This window comes from Eretmochelys imbricata, chromosome 7, assembly GCF_965152235.1.
Source record: "Eretmochelys imbricata isolate rEreImb1 chromosome 7, rEreImb1.hap1, whole genome shotgun sequence".
In the NCBI taxonomy this organism is placed as follows: domain Eukaryota; kingdom Metazoa; phylum Chordata; order Testudines; family Cheloniidae; genus Eretmochelys; species Eretmochelys imbricata.
Window position 1 is genome coordinate 1,340,412 of NC_135578.1, and position 21,091 is coordinate 1,361,502.

The 21,091-nt window shown below is 64.2% G+C and overlaps 2 protein-coding genes across 5 annotated transcripts in view; both read left to right on the forward strand.

The window, feature by feature from the left end:
* LAMB2 (laminin subunit beta 2) overlaps positions 1 to 1,408 on the forward strand; it is a 43,087-nt gene extending 41,679 nt beyond the window's left edge. Inside the window, 2 exon segments of the mRNA XM_077822241.1 lie at positions 811 to 970; positions 1,069 to 1,408. Of these exon segments, the coding sequence (XP_077678367.1) occupies positions 811 to 970; positions 1,069 to 1,205 (297 nt within the window). The 3' untranslated portion in view covers positions 1,206 to 1,408.
* Positions 1,409 to 7,712: 6,304 nt separating this feature from the next.
* USP19 (ubiquitin specific peptidase 19) overlaps positions 7,713 to 21,091 on the forward strand; it is a 47,019-nt gene continuing 33,640 nt past the window's right edge. For 2 of the 4 annotated variants that reach the window (XM_077823413.1, XM_077823412.1), the window contains exons 1-2: positions 9,587 to 9,650; positions 12,670 to 12,944. In XM_077823413.1, coding sequence (XP_077679539.1) covers positions 12,806 to 12,944 — 139 coding nt within the window. In that variant the 5' untranslated portion in view covers positions 9,587 to 9,650; positions 12,670 to 12,805. Of the gene's footprint in view, positions 7,913 to 9,586; positions 9,651 to 12,669; positions 12,945 to 21,091 lie in introns of those variants that run through there. The other 2 variants (XM_077823411.1, XM_077823414.1) reach the window with 2 other exon arrangements.

Below are 21,091 nucleotides of genomic sequence, written 5' to 3' on the forward strand. Positions count from 1 at the left end.
TACAAGGCGAGCCGTGCTGGCTCTGTCCGGGGGTCTGCGCTGGCCCTGGGGGGGGGAGCCGCGCTGGCTCTGTCCGGGGGTCTGCACTGGCCCTGGAGGGGGAGCTGCCCTGGCTCTGTCTGGGGTCTGCCCTGGCTCTGTCCAGGGGTCCGCGCTGGCCCTGTCTGGGGGGTCCGCGCTGGCCCTGAGGAGGGAGCTGGGCTGGCTCTGTCCGGGGTTCTGCGCTGGCCCGGGGGGGAGCTGCCCTGGCTCTGTCTGGGGTCTGCCCTGGCCCTGTCCGGGGGTCTGCCCTGGCCCTGTCCGGGGGTCTGCCCTGGCCCTGCGGCGGGTCTGCGCTGGCCCTGGGGGGGAGCTGGGCTGGCTCTGTCCGGGGTTCTGCGCTGGCCCGGGGGGAGCTGCCCTGGCTCTGTCCGGGGTCTGCCCTGGCTCTGTCCGGGGGTCTGCCCTGGCCCTGTCCGGGGGTCTGCCCTGGCCCTGTCCGGGGGGTCTGCCCTGGCCCTGCGGCGGGTCTGCGCTGGCCCTGCGGCGGGTCTGCGCTGGCTCTGTCCGGGGGTCTGCGCTGGCCCTGGGGGGTAGCTGGGCTGGCTCTGTCCGGGGTTCTGCGCTGGCCCGGTGGGGAGCTGCCCTGGCTCTGTCCGGGGGTCTGCCCTGGCCCTGCGGCGGGTCTGCCCTGGCTCTGTCTGGGGTCTGCCCTGGCCCTGCGGTGGGTCTGCGCTGGCTCTGTCCGGGGGTCTGCGCTGGCCCTGGGGGGGAGCCATGCTGGCCCTTGGGTGCCCTCTGACTGGCTGTCTCTGTCTGGGTGTGGCGCAGCTGGCAGAGGGGCGGCTGGAGGCCGGGTACCAGGCAGTGCAGGAGCTGGTGCAGAGCCAGGCGCGGGGTGCGCTGCAGGCCAGGCACCGGGCGGAGCGGCTGCGTGATGAGGCCAAGGCCCTCCTACGGGATGCTCAGGGCAAGCTGCAGCGCCTGACAGGTGAGGAGTGGGGCGGGGGCGCTGCGGGAACAGCCCTGGGCACTGCCCTCGCCGGGCTCCCAGCAGGGGAGGGCTCACCCTGCATTGTGTCTCCCCAGCGCTGGAGGGGTCGTACCAGGAGAACGAGCGGGTGCTGGAGGAGAAGGCGGCCCAGCTTGACGGGCTGGAGGCCAAGGTGAAGGGCATCGTGGGTGCCATCAACCAGCAGATCCAGATCTACAACACCTGCCAGTGACCCCGAGCGCCCACCAGCCTGTCGCCTCCCTCCCCCAACCCGACAGCCCGTCCCCCTGCCCAGCCCCCCTCCACGTCTGCCAGGGCCTGGGCTCCCCTGCATGGCTCCATTCCCAGCACCAGCCCCTCCAGGAGAGCCCTGCCCCCTTGGTATCATCACCGCTGGGGCAGTGCTGAGAACTCCCTCCTGGCACAGCCTCGGCGCGTCCTGGGCCCCTGTCCTGGCAGCCATGGTGCCCTTTCCCACAGCCCAAGGCTCCACTGCTGCCTCTGGCCAGGGGCACCAGGACCCTGGCCCAGCGCTAGGCTGGGGGGCTGAGGGGGACTTGCGCCCTCCACAGTGGGCAGGGCACAGGGTCTTGCACCCTCTGGCGCTTTGCCCTGGCACGTGGCAGGGGCAGCTTGTGTGTGAATAAAGCCCTTGCCTGGCACTCGCTGCCTCTCCGTGTGGATCATGTGCTGGTGACTGCCGTGCTGCCAGGTGCCAGGCATCTGCTGCCCTGGCATGCCTGCAGGGCCAGCCCTGGGCCTGGCACACACTGCCCCCCGCTCTCATGCAGACCAAGGCAGCCAGCAGATTGCATCCTCCCCTGCTGCCCCAGGCAGCTCGGAGCTGGAGCTGGAGCTGGGCCCGGCCTGGGCACACGGGAGGGGAAGGAACCTGATGGGTTGGAAGCAGAGCTCCAGCTGTGCACCCACCCGTCATGGCTGGTGCCTGGGGCCACAGCACACTGCACAGAGCCAGCATGGGCAGACGACTGCCCCGGCCAGCCAGAGGGAGCTGCCAGGCCGGGAGGGGAAGGGACAGCCCTTACACCCCAGCTCCTCTGTGCCCTCGAGATCCTGTCGTAGCACATCCCCTCTGTCCAGCCCCATAGAGGCCCTGTGCCCACAAACAGCCCTACAGTACAGCCATGCAGCTCATCTAGCCTGACCCCTGCATGGCACAGGCCACCGAGCTTCACCCACCCCCCGCCTCTGGCTGAGTCACTGACATCCTCAAATCCAGACTTAAAACCTTCCAGTGAGAATCCACCATTGACACGAACTCAAAACAGCCAGTGCCCTGTGCCCCATGCTGCCGGGGAAGGCGAAACTCCCCCAGGGTCTCTGCCAAGCTCACCCAGGGAAAGTTCCTTCCTGACCCCAGACCTGGCGATTGGTTAGACCCTGAGCACATGGGCAAGACCCAGCAGCCAGCCACCCGGGAGAGAACTGTCTGCAGTAACCCAGAGCCCTCCCCAGCTCGTGTCCCATCTCCGGGCGTTGGGATATTTCCTGCTAGCAGTTGCAGAGCGGCTCCCTGCCATCGTAGGCAGCCCCATCACACCATGCCCCTCCAGACACTTCTCAAGCTCAGGCTCGAAGCCAGTTAGGTTTTCTGCCCCCACTGCGCCCCTCGGGGGCTGCTCCAGAACGTCACTCCTATGATAGCTAGAAACCCTCTCCTAATTTCCAGTGGAGACTCTCGCTCAACTGCAATAACTCCTCTCCCTGCCTGGTGTTATCCCTCGCATGGATTGCTGGACAGCGAGCAGCTCTTCCCTCACCTGCATTTGGTCAGGCTAAACAAGCCGAGCTCTTTGAGTCTCCACTCCTGAGGCAGGTTCTCCACCCTGGTGTCATCCTGGCAGCCCTGCTCTGCACTAGTGGGTTCGTGCAGAGCCTGGGGAAGTCGGCTAAAGGATGCACTCACCCTCCTGCCCACTGCTTTGCCACGCACACCTCCCCCGCTGCGAGCTTGGCGAGGGGCTGAGACCCCTTCCCCATCCCACAGGTATTGCAGCTTCTTGGATGGGCGCTTGCTGAACGTGTGACTCCAGTTCCATTAATGGAGCCCTTTCCTTTCCCCGTGCTTTAGGCTCTTGGGATTACCAGGCCCCCCGCAATGGGATGATGTGCCTGGATCACCCCAGCACAACACACCAGCACTTTATGGCAACTTGACATTTCCAAGTCGTTTCCCTGGCTGGCAGGAATTGCCCCCTGCTTCCTCAGCTGGCAGGGACCTGCCCCGGGAGCTAGTATAACATTTGCCAAACCCACGGTCAGCGGTTAACCCTCTGCTCTTCTTTGCCACAAGTAATTGGGGTCAGGCCATGGTTAACCACTCTGGTCCCATCGGAGTCGCATTAGCACATTCGGGGTGGCACATCGGTGACACCGTAGCCCTTGACTGGGTTCCTTTGTCTCCCCTGACTTCGGGGCATGGCACCTTGGCAGCATCCAGCCCGCAGTAACAACGCTGTGGGAGCGGGTCTGAGCTCTGAACAGCGCCCGGCAGGGCCAGGGGGCCGAGCGTGCCGCACGCCCGGCAGGGCCCCAGCCTATGGCCCTGGGTACTACAGGAAATGAGCTGGGCCTGCCCTTCAGGAGGCGGTGGGTGACCTGGGCTCTTTGCTGCCTGCCCCCGTGTTGGGGGTTCAGTGCTCTGGCTGACAATGGCAGCCCCCTGCTCCCAGCTGGGACCACTCTGGGGCCTGAGCTGTAAGTGCCCAGAGACCCTTCATCTGCAGCCTCCGCCCCCCGGGCTCCTCCCAGACCGTCGTGCTGCGCTCGAGTGGCTGGCGCTGGGCCGGGGGCACAGGGCAAGGAGCAGCATGCCCAGCCAGGAACACAAGCTGGAGTTCCTGTGCCGCCCACTGCCCTCGAGCCGCAGGGCACGACCCCAGCTGGGCTCAGGAAGGAGTCTTGCCCCTTTGGCAGGGTGGGACTTTTGTAGGGTGACCAGATGTCCGGATTTTATAGGGACAGTCCCGATTTTGGGTCTTTTTCTCATATAGGCTCCTATTGCCCCCCCGTCCCAATTTTTCACACTTGCTGTCTGGTCACGCTAGCCTTTTGCGCCTCTTGCTGCAGCTTCAGGCAGTGGCTGCTGGAGCCGTGTCCGCGGCCCATCGGGTGGTTCTGATGGAGCCGTTCCCTGGGGCCGTGTGTCGTGGAGTCACGGGCTGTGTGCAGTGCTCTGGCCTTCAACCCGCTGCCCTGCGGCGTGCTGGACCCTCCAGCCCCACCCTTCCACGAGGCCAGGCCCCATAGCCCCGAGCCTGCAGGTGCCAGCCCCTCCGCTTCTCCCAGGGCTCCCGCCAGCGTCTCCCGTCCAGCGGCCTGCCGCACGGGGCTCTCCCCTCGCCTGGAGCAGGGCAGCGGGCCGCAGCCAGGAGCACTCAGGGGGTCACCTGCGACCCCCAGCCAGCAGAGCCAAGGCCCAAGCTGCCGCGCCCAGCCCTGCTGTGCCCTGCCTTCCCTCGGTCTCTGGGGGTCCCACTCCACCCCGGCTGGTCCTGTCCCCCTGCGCCCTGCAGGGCATTGGCTGTCCCGGCTGGCGGGGCCTCCTTCCACCTCCGCCAGGCCCCGCCGCGGGGATGCAGCGCGGAGCTGCACAAAGTGCCCAGGGAAACTGAGGCTCGCACATGGGTCATAAGACTTACCTGCCCCCTGCGCTGCAGCGCACCACGCCGGCTCGGAAACCCGGGGCGCGGGAGCGGGGCGGGGGTGGCCGGGGGCCACGGGGGGCCGGGCGGGGGGCATCCGGGGGCCGCGGGGGGCGGGGCGGGGGCTGCGGGGGGCGGGGCGGGCCGGGCGGGGGGCAGCCGGGGGCGGGCCGGGCCTGGCAGGGGGCGGCCAGGGGCTGCGGGGGGGCCGGGCCGGCCGGGGGTTGCGGGGGGCCGGGCCGGGCGGGGGCGGCCAGGGGGCGGCCGGGGTCTGCGGGGGAGCCAGGCGGGGGCGGCCGGGGCCGCGGGGGGCCGGGCCGGGCGGGGGCGGCCGCGGGGGGCCGGGGGGCCGGGCCGGGCGGGGGGCGGCCGGGGGGCAGCCGGGGTCTGTGGGGGAGCCGGGCGGGGGCGGCCGGGGGCCGCGTGGGGCCCGGCCGGGGCGGCCGGGGGCCGCGGGGGGCCGGGGCGGCCGGGGGCCGGGCCGGGGCCGCGGGGGGCCGGGCCGGGCGGGGGCGGCCGGGGGCCGCGGGGGGCCGGGCCGTGGCCGCGGGGGGCCGGGCCGGGCGGGGGCGGCCGGGGGGCAGCCGGGGTCTGTGGGGGAGCCGGGCGGGGGGCGGCCGGGGGCTGCGGGGGGCCGGGCCGGGCGGGGGCGGCCGGGGGACGGCCGGGGGGCCGGGCCGGGCAGGGGCTGCGGGGGGCTGGGCCGGGGGCTACGGGGGGGGCGGGCGGGGGTTGCGGGGGGCTGGGCCGGGGCGGCTGGGGGCTGCGGGGGGGGCCGGGGGGGCCGGGATTGCAGGGGGCGGCCGGGGGCTGCGGGGGGCCGGGCCGGCGCTGTGGGGGGCGGCCGGGGGCTGTGGGGGGGCCGGGCCGGGCGGGGGCCTGCCGGGGGCTGCGGGGGGCGGCCGGGGGCTGCAGGGGGCTGGGCCGGGCCGGGCGGGGGCGGCCGGGGGCTGCGGGGGGGGGGCGGCCGGGGGCTGCGGGGGGTGGCCGGGGGCTGCGGGGGGCCGGGCCGGGCGGGGGGCGGCCGGGGGCTGCGGGGGGGCCGGGCCGGGGCGGCCGGGGGCTGCGGGGGGGGGCGGCCGGGGCGGCTGGGGGCTGCGGGGGGGGCCGGGGCGGGCAGGGGCCGCGGGGGGGCCGGGCGGGGGCTGCGGGGGGCGGCCGGGGGCCGGGCGCGGGCTGGGGGCCGGGCGCGGGCTGGGGGCCGGGGGGGACCGGGCCGGGCGGGGGCGGCCAGGGGGCAGCCGGGGTCTGCGGGGGAGCCGGGCGGGGGCGGCTGGGGGCTACGGGGGGGGCGGCCGGGGGTTGCGGGGGGTGGCCGGGGGCTGCGGGGGGCCGGGCCGGGCGGGGGCGGCCGGGGGCTGTGGTGGGCCGGGCTGGGCAGGGGCATCCGGGGGCTGGGCCGGGCGGGGGCTGCGGGGGGGCCGGGCCGGGCGGGGGCGGCCGGGGGGCTATGGGGGGGGCGGGTGGGGGTTGCGGGGGGCTGGGCCGGGGCGGCTGGGGGCTGCGAGGGGGTCCGGGGGGGCCGGGATTGCGGGGGCCGGGCGGGGGGCGGCCGGGGGCTGCGGGGGGCTGGGCCGGGGGCTACGGGGGGGGCGGCCGGGGGCTGCGGGGGGTGGCCGGGGGCTGCGGGGGGCCGGGCCTGGCGGGGGGCGGCCGGGGGCTGCGGGGGGGGCGGGCGGGGGTTGCGGGGGGCTGGGCCGGGGCGGCTGGGGGCTGCGGGGAGGGCCGGGGGGGCCGGGATTGCGGGGGGCGGCCGGGGGCTGCGGGGGGGCCGGGCCGGGCGGGGGCCGCGGGGGGGCCGGGCCGGGCGGGGGCCTGGCGGGGGCTGCGGGGGGCGGCCGGGGGCTGCGGGGGGCTGGGCCGGGCCGGGCGGGGGCCTGGCGGGGGGCTGGGCCGGGCCGGGCGGGGGCGGCCAGGGGCTACGGGGGGGGCGGCCGGGGGTTGCGGGGGGTGGCCGGGGACTGCAGGGAGCCGGGCCGGGCGGGGGCTGCGGGGGGCGGCTGGGGGCTGCGGGGGGCCGGGCGGGGGGCGGCCGGGGGCTGCGGGGGGCCGGGCCGGGCGGGGGCTGCGGGGGGCGGCTGGGGGCTGCGGGGGGCCGGGCGGGGGGCGGCCGGGGGCTGCGGGGGGCCGGGCCGGGCGGGGGGCGGCCGGGGGCTGCGTGGGGGGCGGGCGGGGGTTGCGGGGGGCTGGGCCGGGGCGGCTGGGGGCTGCGGGGAGGGCCGGGGGGGCCGGGGCTGCGGGGGCCGGGCGGGGGCCGCGGGGGGGCCGGGCCGGGCGGGGGCCTGGCGGGGGCTGCGGGGGGGCCGGGCCGGGCGGGGGGTGCGGGGGGCGGCCGGGGGCTGCGGGGGGGCCGGGCCGGGCGGAGGGTGCGGGGGGCGGCCGGGGGGTGCGGGGGGGGCCGGGCAGGGGGCGGCCGGGGGCTGCGGGGGGGCCGGGCCGGGCGGGGGCTGCGGGGGGCCGGGCGGGGGGCGGCCGGGGGGCCGGGCGGGGGGCGGCCGGGCCGGGCCGGGCGGGGGTTGCGGGGGGCCGGGCGGGGGCTGCAGGGGGCGGCCGGGGGCTGCGGGGGGGGCGGGCAGCCGGTCGGGGGTTGCGGGGAGCGGCCGGGGGCTGCGGGGGGGCCGGGCCTGGCGGGGGCTGCGGGGAGCGGCCGGGGGCTGCGGGGGGGCCGGGCCGGGCGGGGGCTGCGGGGGGCGGCCGGGGGCTGCGGGGGGGCCGGGCCGGGCGGGGGGTGCGGGGGGCGGCCGGGGGCTGCGGGGGGGCCGGGCCGGGCGGGGGCTGCGCGGGGGGGCCGGGCCGGGTGGGGGCTGCGGGGGGCGGCCGGGGGCTGCGGGGGGGCCGGGCCGGGCGGGGGCTGCGGGGGGCGGCCGGGGGCTGCGGGGGGGCCGGGCGGGGGCCGCGCGGGGGCCGGGCCGGGCTCCCAGGAGCTCAGAGCGAGCGCGGCGGGTCTCCCCGGGCGCCCCACGGGCCCCGCCCCCGCCCCGAGCCAGCCCGCGGTTGGGTCACGGGCCCGCGGGGCCCCGTCGCCATGGCATCACCGTTGCTGTCGTCATGGGGTCGGCGCTGTCACCGTCCCGATGTCACACGGACAGCGTTACCAGGGCGTCACTTCCGGGGCTGGCCCCGCTGTCGGCCTCTCACCCCGCTCCCCTGTCACGTGGAGCCGGGACCCGGCTTCCGGAAATGCGTCACGGGCTCGGGCCTGTCTCCTGCTGAGTCCGCCCGCGCGGAACTTCGGCTCGAACCAAAACAAACCGCGGAGCCGCCGGGCCGGGGGGTGAGCGCCGGGGGTGGGGCTAGTCGGCGTGGGGGCGGCTGGTCTGGGAGTGCGGGGGGGCCTGGCCCGGGTTGGGGGGACTGGTGGGGGGGGGCAGGGAGAACTGGTCTCGGGGGGAGATGGGGGGGCGGTGAGCGCTGGGGGGAGCTGGTCTGGGAGCGCTGCGGGGGCTGCTCTGGGGGGGCGGGGAGTGCGGGGGCGGCTGGCCCGGGTCGGAGGGACTGGTGGGGGGGGCAGGGAGAACTGGTCTCGGGGGGAGATGGGGGGCGGTGAGCGCTGGGGGGAGCTGGTCTGGAGGGTCTGGGAGCGATGGGGGGGGCTGCGATGGGGGGCGGGGAGCGCTGGGGGGAGCTGCCCTGGGGGGGCGGGGAGCGTTGGGGGGGCTGGTCTGGGGGGGCTGGTCTGGGGGAGCTGGGAGCGCTGGAGGGGCTGCTCTGGGGGGGCGGGGAGTGTGGGGGCGGCTGGCCCAGGTTGGAGGGACTGGTGGGGGGGGGCAGGGAGAACTGGTCTCGGGGGGAGATGGGGGGCGGTGAGCGCTGGGGGGGGCTGCTCTGGGGGGGGCGGTGAGCGCTGGGGGGGCCTGCTCTGGGGGGGCGGTGAGCGCTGGGGGGGCTGCTCTGGGGGGGCGGGGGAGCGCTGTGGGGGGGCTGCTCTGGGGGGTCTGGGAGCGCTGGGGGGGCGGGGAGTGCAGGGGCGGCTGGCCCGGGTTGGAGGGACTGGTGGGGGGGCAGGGAGAACTGGTCTCGGGGGGAGATGGGGGGCGGGGAGCGCTGGGGGGGCTGGTCTGGGGGGGCGGGGAGCGCTGGGGGGGCTGGTCTGGGGGGGCGGGGAGCGCTGGGGGGGGCTGACCCAGGTTGGGGGGACTGGTGCGGGGGCAGGGAGACTGGTCTCTGGGGGAGATGGGGGGCGGTAAGTCCTGGGGGGGAGCTGACCTGTGTCGGGGGGACAGGGAGATTGGTCTCTGGGGGAGATGGGGGGCGGTGAGTGCTGGTGGGAGCTGGCATGGGTCGGGGGGGCTGCCCCGAGGGAGGTTGTGTTGTCCCCTAAGGGCTCCCCTCCCCATCCCCCTGTGGGCTGCTTCTGTACCTGTCTCCAGTCCCTGGCAGCCATTGCGCTGGGCCCTGCCGCCCTGTTCACGGGGCTGTCGGGGGGGCCTAGGCAGGGCCTGGGGCTGGTGCTGGCCCATTTGCTGGGGACGCAGTTGCTTCCCTGCTGCTTTTGTCCACCTTGGAGCCTGTTCTGCATCTGAACCAAAGACCAGGGGGCAGGCGGTGTGGGCTGCCAGAGGTTCCAGTGCTGCTCTTGTGAGACTAGGGTGGACTTGCTGCATGCCTGGAGCCTTGGTCCCCGCGGTCGCCCGTCAGTGGCATTGCCTGTGGTCCTGACGTGGCTGGCAAGGCTCCTGGGGGCACAGGGGGTAGCGCGGACAACCCAGTAGTGCATGTGGGAGGAGGATCCTTCTCGGGACTTCCAAATAAAGACCTCCGAGGAGCAGGCAGGAGGTGGAGACTGAAGTTGATAGGACATGTGCAGGGTAGGCTGTCTGATCCCCAGTGGGGCAAGAAATGGAGAGTACAAAGTGCAGTAGATCAGAGCAGTCAGACTAGAATGGCACCTATGCATGGGGCTGAACAAGTCCGAAGCAGTGCAGGGCCTAGAAGGGTTTTAGTTGGAGAGTTCTGTCGGCTGCAGTCAACTGAAAAGCAAGCTTTGGGCAGCTCTGTCCTGTGTCCCCAAGGTGTGTGGGGCCTGGTGTAACCTGGGAGAGCCTGTGTCAGCAGGCGGGGGGATGGAGTTCTGGTGGCGGAAACATAGAAAAGACCTGTTGGCTCGCCTAGTCCTTCCCTGGTGCCGCCTAGTGCTCCCTACAGCTCCTTCTCTAGGGCTTTCTTGGGTCCAGCTTGAAGGGACTTGGATATGGGGCTTTCAGCTAGTTCTAGGAGGCAATTCCAGTCTGATCTTCCTACCTCATAGGTGTGTCTAAGGCACTTATCCCTATGGTCCATAAATGCCAGTGTGCAGAAATGGAGCAAAAGGGGCTGGCGTCGCTCCAGGATGTGTCTGAAAAGGGTCCTAGAAGCTAGGAGTAGGCCCAGGCTCTCTGGAGCAGACCAGACCCCAAAGGTGCATGTTCCATTGTCCATGGGTCTTCCAGGCAGGCAGCAAAGTGAACATGCTGAGCAAGTGTGAGAGGCAGGCAAGGAGCAGGGTATTGCACTGCCCTCCCCACAGACTTGGTCCAAACGAGCAGGCCAGGTGTAACTCCTTGCAGGCCGAAGGGGTGTCTTGGTGACTTACGCACCATTGAACGTGCACAGAATAAACTGCCAAACCTGGCTGCACTGCTTAGACAAATGCTGGGGTGCAACTGCCAGTCCTCACATGGGGGTGGGGGTATGGGCATTGCTGTGCTTTCCTTCCTCGTCCCTCATGAGCTGCTGTGGAAGCTCCCGGGTGGGGGTGGCCATCTCCCCTGCAGGACGGGAATACAACTGACTGGCCACTTGGCTGGAGCCCAATCCTGCTCCTCCTGGATTTTTCACATACAGGCCTTGGCCACACTAGGAAAACTGCCAAAAACCCTTGCCACCATTGCTGAGCCTGGTGCTAGGCGCTGTAGTGTAGACGGACCTTATTCAGCGTGGCTCTAGTTGCCGTGGGGTTGCAGTGGCAGCCAGTGGCCTGCCTAGAGCAGGGCTCCCAGCATTCCTGCCTGCTGAAACCGCATGAAAACTCCCTCTCGTGCAGCCGGCTTAGAGTGTTAAAGTGACCTGGGCAGGCACTGCCGGGAGGCAGTAGCTTCTGGCTGGGAGTGGCTTGGGCATGGAGCAGCAACGATCTCTCGCTCGACCTGGCAGTGCACCTCACTCCGTTCTCCACCATTAGCTGCTGTGCCCGGTTCTGCATTCCCTTCCTCTACCTGTGTCAGGGCTTCTGAAGGGCCTAAGTATGACCCGCCTGTGCTGGGGCGGGGACTCAGCGCTGGTTGCTCCGAGGGCTTGGTGGAGGTTTGGTTGCTGGCGCTCAGTTCATCAGCGTGATGATCTGGGCCGTCCTTGGGTTCGAGTGCCTGCAACGTGCGGCGGTGTCATGTGGAGTCCGCACTTGCTGGCTTAGGCATCTCTAGAGCACGAGTGCTCCAGTCACTAGCTAGGCAGCAGGAAGCCTGCAGCCTTTTTGTCTTTACCTCCAAGACTGGGCTCCCTGTGTACATGTGCAGGCCTGCCAGGAGTGACCAGCAGCTTGCTACCCGACTCACACTGTCAGCTGTTCTCTTGGGCTGCTGCTCTCCCCCTTCCCACCCCAGGGACTGGCGCTGAACATGCCACAGGTCGGTCCCCAGCTGCTCCAGACAGCCTGTCCCTGGAGTGGGCCTGTTCTCAGGGACAGCCAAGCTCAGTGCTGGAGAGTGAAAGTGAAACCAGGGTCTGGCAGCCAGAGCCCAGAGAGCCAGGGTGACCTCAGCCAAGTACAGAGTGTGGGCAGGGAGTCTCCTGCTGGAGCGGGATGCATACACGGCCCAGAGGACACCTCGCTGCCTGTCCTGGCCGAGGGGTCTCGTCACCGCACCCAGTCGCTGCTCACTGCTGTAACTGAGCAGGGTGTGCCTGCCGAGGGCAGGCTCTCTGCGCATGGGCTGCAGAAGGGGCAAAAGAGACTGGCTCTTGCTGGAGCGAGCGGCTTCCATCCGTTCCACTGGGCTGTCCCAGGAGCAGAGTGATTCTTTCCTTCCTTCACTGTTTTCAGGCTTCAGCCCCCAGTACTTGTGGATCCAGTTTACTTAAATGGCCACTCCTGAAACTGTGCTCTCCTGCCACCATGGCCATGTGCCAGGCAGCCCCACTAAGCTCCGATGGGCGTGCTGAAGTAGTGCCCCTGATGCTCACACCCCTCACCTCTGGAGACATCTCCACGCCTAGCCAGTGCTCTGGCAGGCTTCTCTGGGGACCACTGTTCCCATGAGGGGCCAGACAGCGTTATGCCTGCTCCCCAGGCTTTACGGACTTGGCACACCCGTGCATCAGGCCCTGCTAGCTCCTCTCAGGAGCACTGACAGGCCCATGTTCTCTGGCATCAAGCAACTGGTTAGACTTTGTTACTCAGGGTCTGAAGAGCATGGGGCGTTTTGTACATCCGAGCCCTGGGTGAAGATAAGCCATCCTCTGGCCAGCCAGCTTGGATTCCACTGGGGCAGGCATCACTGCCACCCGTTAGCTTGGTTGGGTTCTGTCTGCATCACTTTGTGAGTCTGGCTCTGCCCAGCCCAGTCAGCCCTGCCGCTTCGGGGGAAGGTAAATCCCCCACCTTTGTTAGGTTTTCAGCAGTTCATACATTTTGCTGCCCCTGGGCTGGGGGTGAATAAAGTTGGCTGGGAGGGCACCTCCCTGTTGGGGGTGGGTAAAATCGGCTAGGAGGGTGCCCCGCCCGCCATTGGGGGTGGGTAAAGTTGCCAGGAGATCCTGTTCTCCATTGGTAGTGAGGTCCTGAGAGCCTAGTCTAGAATGCGACTTTTTCAGCGTCTCTGAGTCAGCTGGAAGTCAACTCTTGGGGCCAGGCCAGGCACTCCAGCTGTGCTGGGGGGATGCCGATGTTCTGGCATGCTGCTCTGGGAAGTACCCTGGCATCCTGTAGGCATGGCTGGGCTTTAAGTTCACAAGGCCTCTGTCATGAGCCTGACTCAGAACCTGTTGCCCATGCCCTTCTCCAGCCCAGCCCCACTGCCACGTCCGTTCACTTGTGTGCTCTTGTCTCCCTAGGTCACTTGTTCCTTGCCAGAGAGTTTGCCCACAAAGAGTCGCCAAGATAGCTGGGCCAGGAAGAAAGCGTCGAACCCCTGACCCAGACTCCATCACTGACCCCGGCGGGCCGTTTGTCTCATCCAAACGGCTGAAAATGTCCAGCAGCACCAATGCCCCAGGCCAGAGGAGAGCTTCCCGGGGGCTGGAGGATGCAACCAACAAGAAGAAGCAGAAGGACCGAGCCAACCAGGAGAGCAAGGAGGGAGAGAGACCTGGCAGCGACCCTAAGAAAGGTAGGGCCCAGGGTGCGGCTGTCCCGCTGCTCCGGCTCTCCACGGCCGTCTGCCGTAGGATAAGCAAATTTGACGAAGTGCTTCCACTCGCCAATGTAACATGCTCCAGTGGGCACAAGTCTCTGTTCCTGTCCATTTGAAGCCCTGCCTTCACTAGCACTCGCCTTCCCTGGTGTATTGTAGGAGCGCTAGTTACCATGACCAGCTGGTCTCCCTTCCAAGGAGCCCTGTGTGCTTGCGGTGGGCACTCTGGAAACCTGTCGCCATCGGGGCTGGTTGGTTTAGCTAGTGTGCACAGGAGCAGCTCTGCTGGAGGGGTGCGAGGAGGGGTGCAGAGCCCCTGATCATCTGGAGTGGCTCTGCAGGTTAGCCCGCTGAGGGGGACTGCTGACACTGGACAGTGTGTGCTTACCAAGTCCTGAGCTGCTGGGGAGCGTGACCCCCGTAGGCTGGCACTTTCCCACCAGCTTGTGACGTGCTCCTCAGGGTGGTGAGTGCTGGGGCAGGTGAGAATGCCCATTGTGCCTGTTCCTGGGAGCTGGAACGGGGAGCAGTCTGGGCTGCTGGGCTCCCGTGTCTCTTTGGGATAGCCGCATTCAAACGGTGGCTCACCCCAGCTGATCCAGGGCAGGGAGCCCTCAGACTCTGGCAGCCAGCAGGGTAGAGCCAGCAATGGCTGCTCCTGCTCTAATTTTTAATCACTTCCCCGCCTTTCGAGAGCAAACCCGGGCCTTAAGAAATACATTGGAATGCCTCTCCATGCAGCGTTGAGGTCGTACGTTGAAGGGCTGTGGTCAAAAATGACTGTGGAAGTCGCTTCCCCACTATGTGTGCACATCCTCTCACGGGCCTTTCCCAGTGCTAGCCTGCCTCAGATACAACTGCCTGGAGTCCAGATATCCCCCTCAAGTACCGAGTGCCGGGGTGGGCCAGACTCGCTGCCTCACCGGCGTCCCAGCATGCCCTGAGGATGTGGCACTAGCCATTTGGTGTGGTGCAGCATTTGCTCTCACTGAGCAATGAGTCGCTCGTCACCATGGCGGTAGTTACCCCCCCACACACACACACTCTCCCGAGCCCCTTCACACCTGGGCTGAGATCACCAGTGGGGATCCCGGTATCTGGTTCCTCAGCAGGTGTTTCTCTGTAACTTGCTTTGCGTGTTGCACCGCACATTCAGCAGAGTACACCACTGCATGTCCGGCATCTTTGCTGGAGCTGGGCCCCTATGGGTCAGCAGGGCCTGCAGGACTTGCACCTCTGAATGGAGAGCTCCTTCTCCTCACCCCCTGCAGGGGCCATGCCTTCCTGTGTGTATTGCACAGTCCTGGCACAGCAGGGGTGCTGCGAAATAATGTGTGTGACTCTCACCGACAGGGTCCCAAGATGTCTGGAGCTTCATCTTAGAAGCATTCCGGGGTCTGCTGGGGAAGCTCTCTCTGAAATCACTGGGGTGGGGTAGCAGCTAGCTTGCTGAGGCCTCCAGAGGGAATGGGGAATGCTCTAGCTTGGCATGGCTAGAACACATCCACACTGCACCCCATCAGACAAGGCCCTGGGGTAGGAGCAAAGGTTGCAGGTGCCCGTCCAGAATGGGGGTGGCGGAAAGGCCCTGGGGTCACGGACGAATGTAAGCGAGCAGGCGCCCAGCGTGCCGTGCGGCATCCGAAGGGGGGAATGTAGCGTGGAGCAGGGATGCCGCACTGCCTCGTCAGCAGCATTGGTGGGACCTCCACTCGAACACTGTCCACTGCGGGTCCACGTTTGAAAGCGCTGTTTCGTCAGAGGCTTGCTGGTTGGAGGAGTGGGGAAGCTGCCTTGCAGGGCGAGTGAGAGGGCAGCCATTGAGAGAAGATGTGCCCAGTCTCTGTACCTGGGGGGGAAGGAGAAGACTTGGTAGCAGAGGGCTCTGCGATTCACTAGTTGGAGTCAAAAGAAAAGGAGGACTTGTGGCACCTTAGAGACTAACCAATTTATTTGAACATAAGCTTTCGTGAGCTACAGCTCACTCCATCGGATGCATACTGTGGAAAAGTTGGAGTCAGTCATTCAGACTGGAAATAGGGGGTCACCATTTGCCAGCAGGGATAATTAACCACTGCCCCAGCTGCTCTGAGTGCGTGGTGCATTCTCTGTCACTTCGGCTGGATGTACCCCTGTCTCGGGGTCCCTGGACGATGCTCTGCAACTGCTCCCCATGAAGCCAGGCAGGACTCTGGGGCAGTCTCCTCTCTGGGAGCAGCCTGTCTGCAGGACACACACCTCACCCGGCTTCCCCCTTCCTGGGTCTGACCTCGAAGCATTCAGCATCCTCTGCCCCACCGTGCGCTTCCCACAGCCAGTCCGCCCAGGCGGGGTCCTGGGGAAGCCAGAGGGTCCTGCCCCCCAGCTCCGCAGTCAGACGGGACTCTCAGCCAGCCAGTAAAACAGAGGTTTATTAGAAGACAGGAACATGGTCTAAAACAGAGCTTGTAGGTGCAGAGAACAGGACCCCTCAGCTGGGTCCATTTTGGGGGGCAGTGAGCCAGACAACCACGTCTGCCCTTCACTCCATGTCTCCATCCAGCCCCAAACTGAAACTCTCTCCAGCCCCTCCTCCTCTGGGCTTTGTCCCTTTCCCAGGCCAGGAGGTCACCGGATTCCTTTGTTCTCCAACCCTTTAGCTCTCACCTTGCAGGGGGGAAGGGCCCAGGCCATCAGTTGCCAGGAAACAGGGTGTCGGCCATTCTCTGTGTCCAGACCCCTGCACACACCTGCCCTCCAGGGCTCTGCAAGGATCATACACCAAGCTCATGCTCAAATAAATTGGTTAGTCTCTAAGGTGCCACAAGTACTCCTTTTCTTTTTCCTCACCCCCTAGATTCTTAAGAACTGCCTAGGGGAAACTGAGGCACCCCCACACTATTAAGAGGAAAAATTAAGAACAGTCCCACTTTGTCACACCCCCATCACAGTTCCCTGGCCTGGTGCTCTCCCACCACTCTGTAATGGTCCCTGGGACCCTTTCAGTATATCAGCCTTTGGGGGTTGCACACTCTTGCTGAGCTAAACCTCGGAGCCTTCCGCATGCAGGAGCTCCCCTCGGTGAGTGCCCTTGCACTGGACCCTGGGGGAGACTTGCACACCCAGAGGGAGCAATGCAACCCCGACTTCTTCAGACTGGAGAGGCTGTCAGCCAGTGCTGTAAAACAGAAGGGTTTGCTAAGGGTACATCTACAGTACGAAATTATTTCGAAATTATTCTATTAGAATTTTTGGAAGCAATTTTATACATTCGGTCTTGTGTCCCCCCACTAAAGTGCGTGTATTCGGCAGTGTGTTTCTGAGGCTAGCATTGAATGTTGGAGCGATGCACTCTGGGTAGCTATCCCACAGTCCCCGCCACCCATTGGAATTCTGGGTTAAGCTCCATTTTGCATGATGGAGCAAAAACATTCTCTCAGGTGTTTCTGGATCCCTTCATGAAAGCTACAGCAGACAATCGTTTCCCGCCTTTTTGGCGTGCAGATGCCATACTGCTTTCACCAGACGGTGCAGTACGGTACACTGCTTTTCTTCTGGTACTATGAATCCGCCTCGCATTTCCTCTCGTCTTTCTGTGGAATCTCTACAAGTATCTGCCCTTTCTCTTCCTCGTCAACTGCTTCCGCTGCCAACTGTGCTCGGCTATCATGAACCGAGCAGCACACCTTCTGCTGCCAATTCTGCTCTCCCGCTCTTGCCACACTACCGAGCTTCTCCATGTTGACTGTCCTGGGCTCCCGCCTCCGTGAAAGCTACAGAAGACAACCATTTCCCGCCTTTTTCAGCTATCGTGAACTGAACAGCACCTCTTCCGCTGCCACTCTGCTCTCCTAAGTTTCGCGACCTTTTTCCAAGATTACCCATGCAGGCACCATAGCGCGGCAAGCATGGAGCCCGCTCAGATCTCCGCTGCAGTTTTCACCATTGTAAATACCTCGCGCGTTATCCAGCAGTATGTGCAGTACCTGCAAAACCGGGCGAGGAAGCGACGACAGCGCGATCACAATCGTGATGAGAACATGGACACTGATGTTCCTAGAAGCACGGCATGTGGTGATTGGGAGATCATGATGGTGTTGGGCCAGGTTCATGCCGTGGAACGTCGATTCTGGACCCAGGAAACGAGCACAGACTGGTGGGACCGCATAGCGTTGCAGGTATGGGATGATTCCCAGTGGCTGCGAAACTTTCGACTGCATAGGGCCACTTTCATGGAACTTTGTGACTTGCTGTCCCCTGCCCTGAAGCACAAAGACACCAAAATGAGAGCAGCCCTCACGGTTGAGAAGCAAGTGGCCAAAGCCCTGTGGAGGCTTGCAACACCCAACAGCTACCGGTCAGTCGGGAATCAGTTTGGAGTGGGCAGATCTACTGTGGGGGCTGCTAGTAGCCAGCACAATCATTGACTAGCTGCTATCAAGGGTAGTGACTTTGGGAAATGTGCAGACCATTGTGGATGGCTTTAACGCGCTGGGGTTCCCTAACTGCGGCGGGGCGATAGACGGAACGCATATCCCTATCTTGGCCCCAGAACACCGGGGCGGCCAGTACATAAACTGCAAGGGATACTTTTCCATGGTGCTGCAAGCACTGGTGGATCACAAGGGACGTTTCACCGACATCAACGTGGGATGGCCAGGAAAGGTGCATGACGCTCGCATCTTCAGGAACTCTGGTCTGTTTGAACAGCTGCAGGAAGGGACTTACTTCCCAGACCAGAAAATTACTGTTGGGGATGTTGAAATGCCTATAGTGATCCTCGGGGACCCAGCCTATCCTGTGTTAGGGGGCTTAGTCCTTCACCCACTTACTTCCCTGGTCCTTCTCGCATGAACAGAGAGCAACAATACCCGAAGTCCAAAGGTGCAAACAGTTCGATGTTTATTGGGGTGAACTTCCAGCAAGCATGATTCCAGTTTCCTTCCTTAGTGTCCTCCTTCCCAGCTCTGACACCACAGAGCCTTAGACCTGTGTCCCTGTTCCCATTCCTACCCTTAGCCAAACATGATTCCAACTTCCTTACTCCCATTCCCTGTTCCCATTTCCCCCTTTAGCAAAACATGATTCCAATTTTCTTACCCCCATTCCCTGTTCCCATCTCCCCCTTTAGCAAAACATGATTCCAATTTTCTTACCCCCATTCCCTGCTCCCATTTCCCTCACCCACATGCCCATGCCCACCCCCACCCACTCACTTCCTCATTGACTACAGATTATGTAGTAAAACTTGAGTTCTGCTTAGCTATACCTTAACCAATCATTTTCCTGAAATTTAACTAACCAATCCTAACATATTGTCCAATTATATCCCACCACCTTAATTAGTTTACACCCAGCAAAATTAATTATACAGCAGACAGGAACAATCACAGAACCAGACAGAGATTATACAGACAAACAATAGGAAAGTGGGAACTACAATGACAAGACAACACAGAAGCGAGGATTTCACATCCCAGCTATTGATAAGTGAGTTCTTGCCAGACAGGATGCTACCAAACTAAGTTTCCTTTTACATTTTCTAGGCACTTCCCTTTCTCTGGAGGTGATAGGAATACAATCCTGTCCTGATAGCGCCTGACAGCCCAGTAGCACCTTCTTTCAGTGTGACTAGTTTGGAATGTGAGGATGTGACCGGTCGCTTCCTAGCTTATGGCTGCCTCTGCTGCTTAGCCAAAGGCCTTAGCCTAAGAACAGGGCCTCAATCTGTCACAGTAAGAGAAGGCCCTTACACTGGCAGACAGTGATTTCTTTCTTCTATACCTCTAGAACTAGCCAAGTGATAAGAATACACCTAAATTCTTAAAGTACAGGCCTTTGCAGACAGGCCTGAATATCTATATCCTAACACCCTGTAATGCCATGGCTCATGAAGCCGTACACAGGCAGTCTGGACAGTAGTAAGGAGCAGTTCAACTATAGGCTGAGCAAGTGCAGAATGGTGGTAGAATGTGCGTATGGACGTTTGAAAGCGCGCTGGCGCAGTTTACTGACTTGGTTAGATCTCAGCACAACCAATATTCCAACTGTAATTGCTGCTTCTTGTGTGCTCCACAATATCTGCGAGAGTAAGGGGGAGATGTTTATGGCGGGGTGGGAGGCCAATTTCGCACAGCCAGACAACAGGGCGATTAGAAGAGCGCAGCAGGGCGTACTGCGCATCAGAGAAGCATTGAAAGCCAGTTTCATGACTGGCCAGGGTACGGTGTGACAGTTGTGTTTATTTCTCTTGAAGTTACCCGCCCCCTATATATATGAAAGGAAATAAAGTCACAACTGTTTAAAAACCATTCTTTATTATTTGTTGCACAAAACACTGAGAGAAATCAGAAGCTAGACGGTGGGGAGGGGGTATTGGGTTAGGGGGGTAGAGGAGGAGGGAAGGACAAGTCCGGAAACCAAATTTAAATTTAGGATATGCCAGCTTTCTGCTGCTTGTGCAATCCTCTAGGGTTGAGTGTGTGGGTCCCCGGAGCCTCCCTCCTGTGTTCTTGGGCGTCTGGGTGAGGAGGCTATGGAACTTGGGGAGGAGGGAGGGCGGTTATTCAGGGGCTGCAGCGGCAGCCTGTGGTCTTGCTGCCTTTCCCACATTAGATCCACCATACAGATCCATTGCTCCCCCATGAGCTTGACCTGCCCCTACTCTCATCGCGTGCGTCCCTCCTCTCTTCGTGTTCGTGTAACGCTTACACGACTCCGCAATTGTTTGCCTCCACGCATTCAACTGGGCCTTATCAGTGCGGGAGGACTGCATGAGCTCGGCAAACATGTCATGCCTAAGTTCGTTTTTTCCACCTTCTAACCTGGACCAGCCTCTGGGATGGAGTAGATAGGGGCCGCGTTGAAACATTTGCACTTGCTGCAGGAGGAGAAAAAGGGAGGGTAGTATTTTAAAAGATACATTTTAGAGAACAAAGGGGACACTGTTTCTCAGTGAAACAGGCAATTCATAGTACACAGCACATGTTCTTTCTGTACAAGGTCTCATTTTGCTTCTTATACTGAAGTGCCTGCCACTTTGGTGTGAGTAAGCCATCTCATACGGCCAGGCAACAGAATTCAGCTTGCAGGCAGCCGTGGTAAGCCCTAGGGGCACGCGGGGTTCTGCTTCCACATTCATTTCAATGCTTTCAAACTGCCAGGCCCCCTTTCCCATAGCAAGCAATGCCTGGTGGGTTTGGCATTTCAAAGGAGGGCCTGCAGGCTCTCTGGGATGACACACACACCATGTGACTCCGATGAGACTCTGAGCAGGGATGAGCCCTTTAAACTAAACGCGAACAGCCCAGCACGGCTGGGTTTCCCCCCACCGCGTGGCTCCGATCAGGCGCTCACTCATCAGAAGTGCCTTCTCCAGTGAGCCTGCCTTGGGAGTGGGGGAGGCTATTGGGTCCAGCGTTAAGAATAGTTCCTGGCTTGGGGGGGGAACAGATTCCCCACTTGCCACCTGTGCATTGTCATCTTCCTCCTCCTCTTCGTCCTCCAATAACTCATCCTCCTCGCTCCGTGCTACTCCCCCCTTGCAGGTGTGCACGGACAGTGGTGTCGTCATCCCCCATAATTGCATGCCGCTCATGGTAGAAGCAGCTTGTATGGGGCTGTGACCCAGAACGCCCGTTCGCCTCCCTGGCTTTTTGGTACGCTTGCCTGAGCTCCTTGATTTTTGTACGACACTGCTCTGTGTCCCTGCAGTAGCTTCTTTCTATCATGGCCCTGGACGCTTTAGCGTATGTGTTTGCGTTCCTTTTTTTGGAACGTGGTTCTGCCATAACAGATTCGTCTCCCCAACATGCAATGAGATCCAGTACCTCCCATTCGGACCATGCTGGAGCTTGTCTGCGAATCCAGGACTGCATGGTCTCTTGTGATGGTGGACTGTGCTGATGGTGACCAAACAGGAAATGAAATTCAAAAGTTCCCCAGGGCTTTTACTGCCTACCTGGCTAGTGCATCAGAGTTAAGAGTGTTGTTCAGAGTGGTCACAAGGGAGCATTCTGGGATAGCTCCTGGAGGCCAATAATGTCGAATTGCGTCCACAGTACCTGTAACCCAGATGAGGCCTCACCAATGTCAAATAGAGGGGAACGATCACGTCCCTCAATCTGCTGGCAATGTCCCTAATT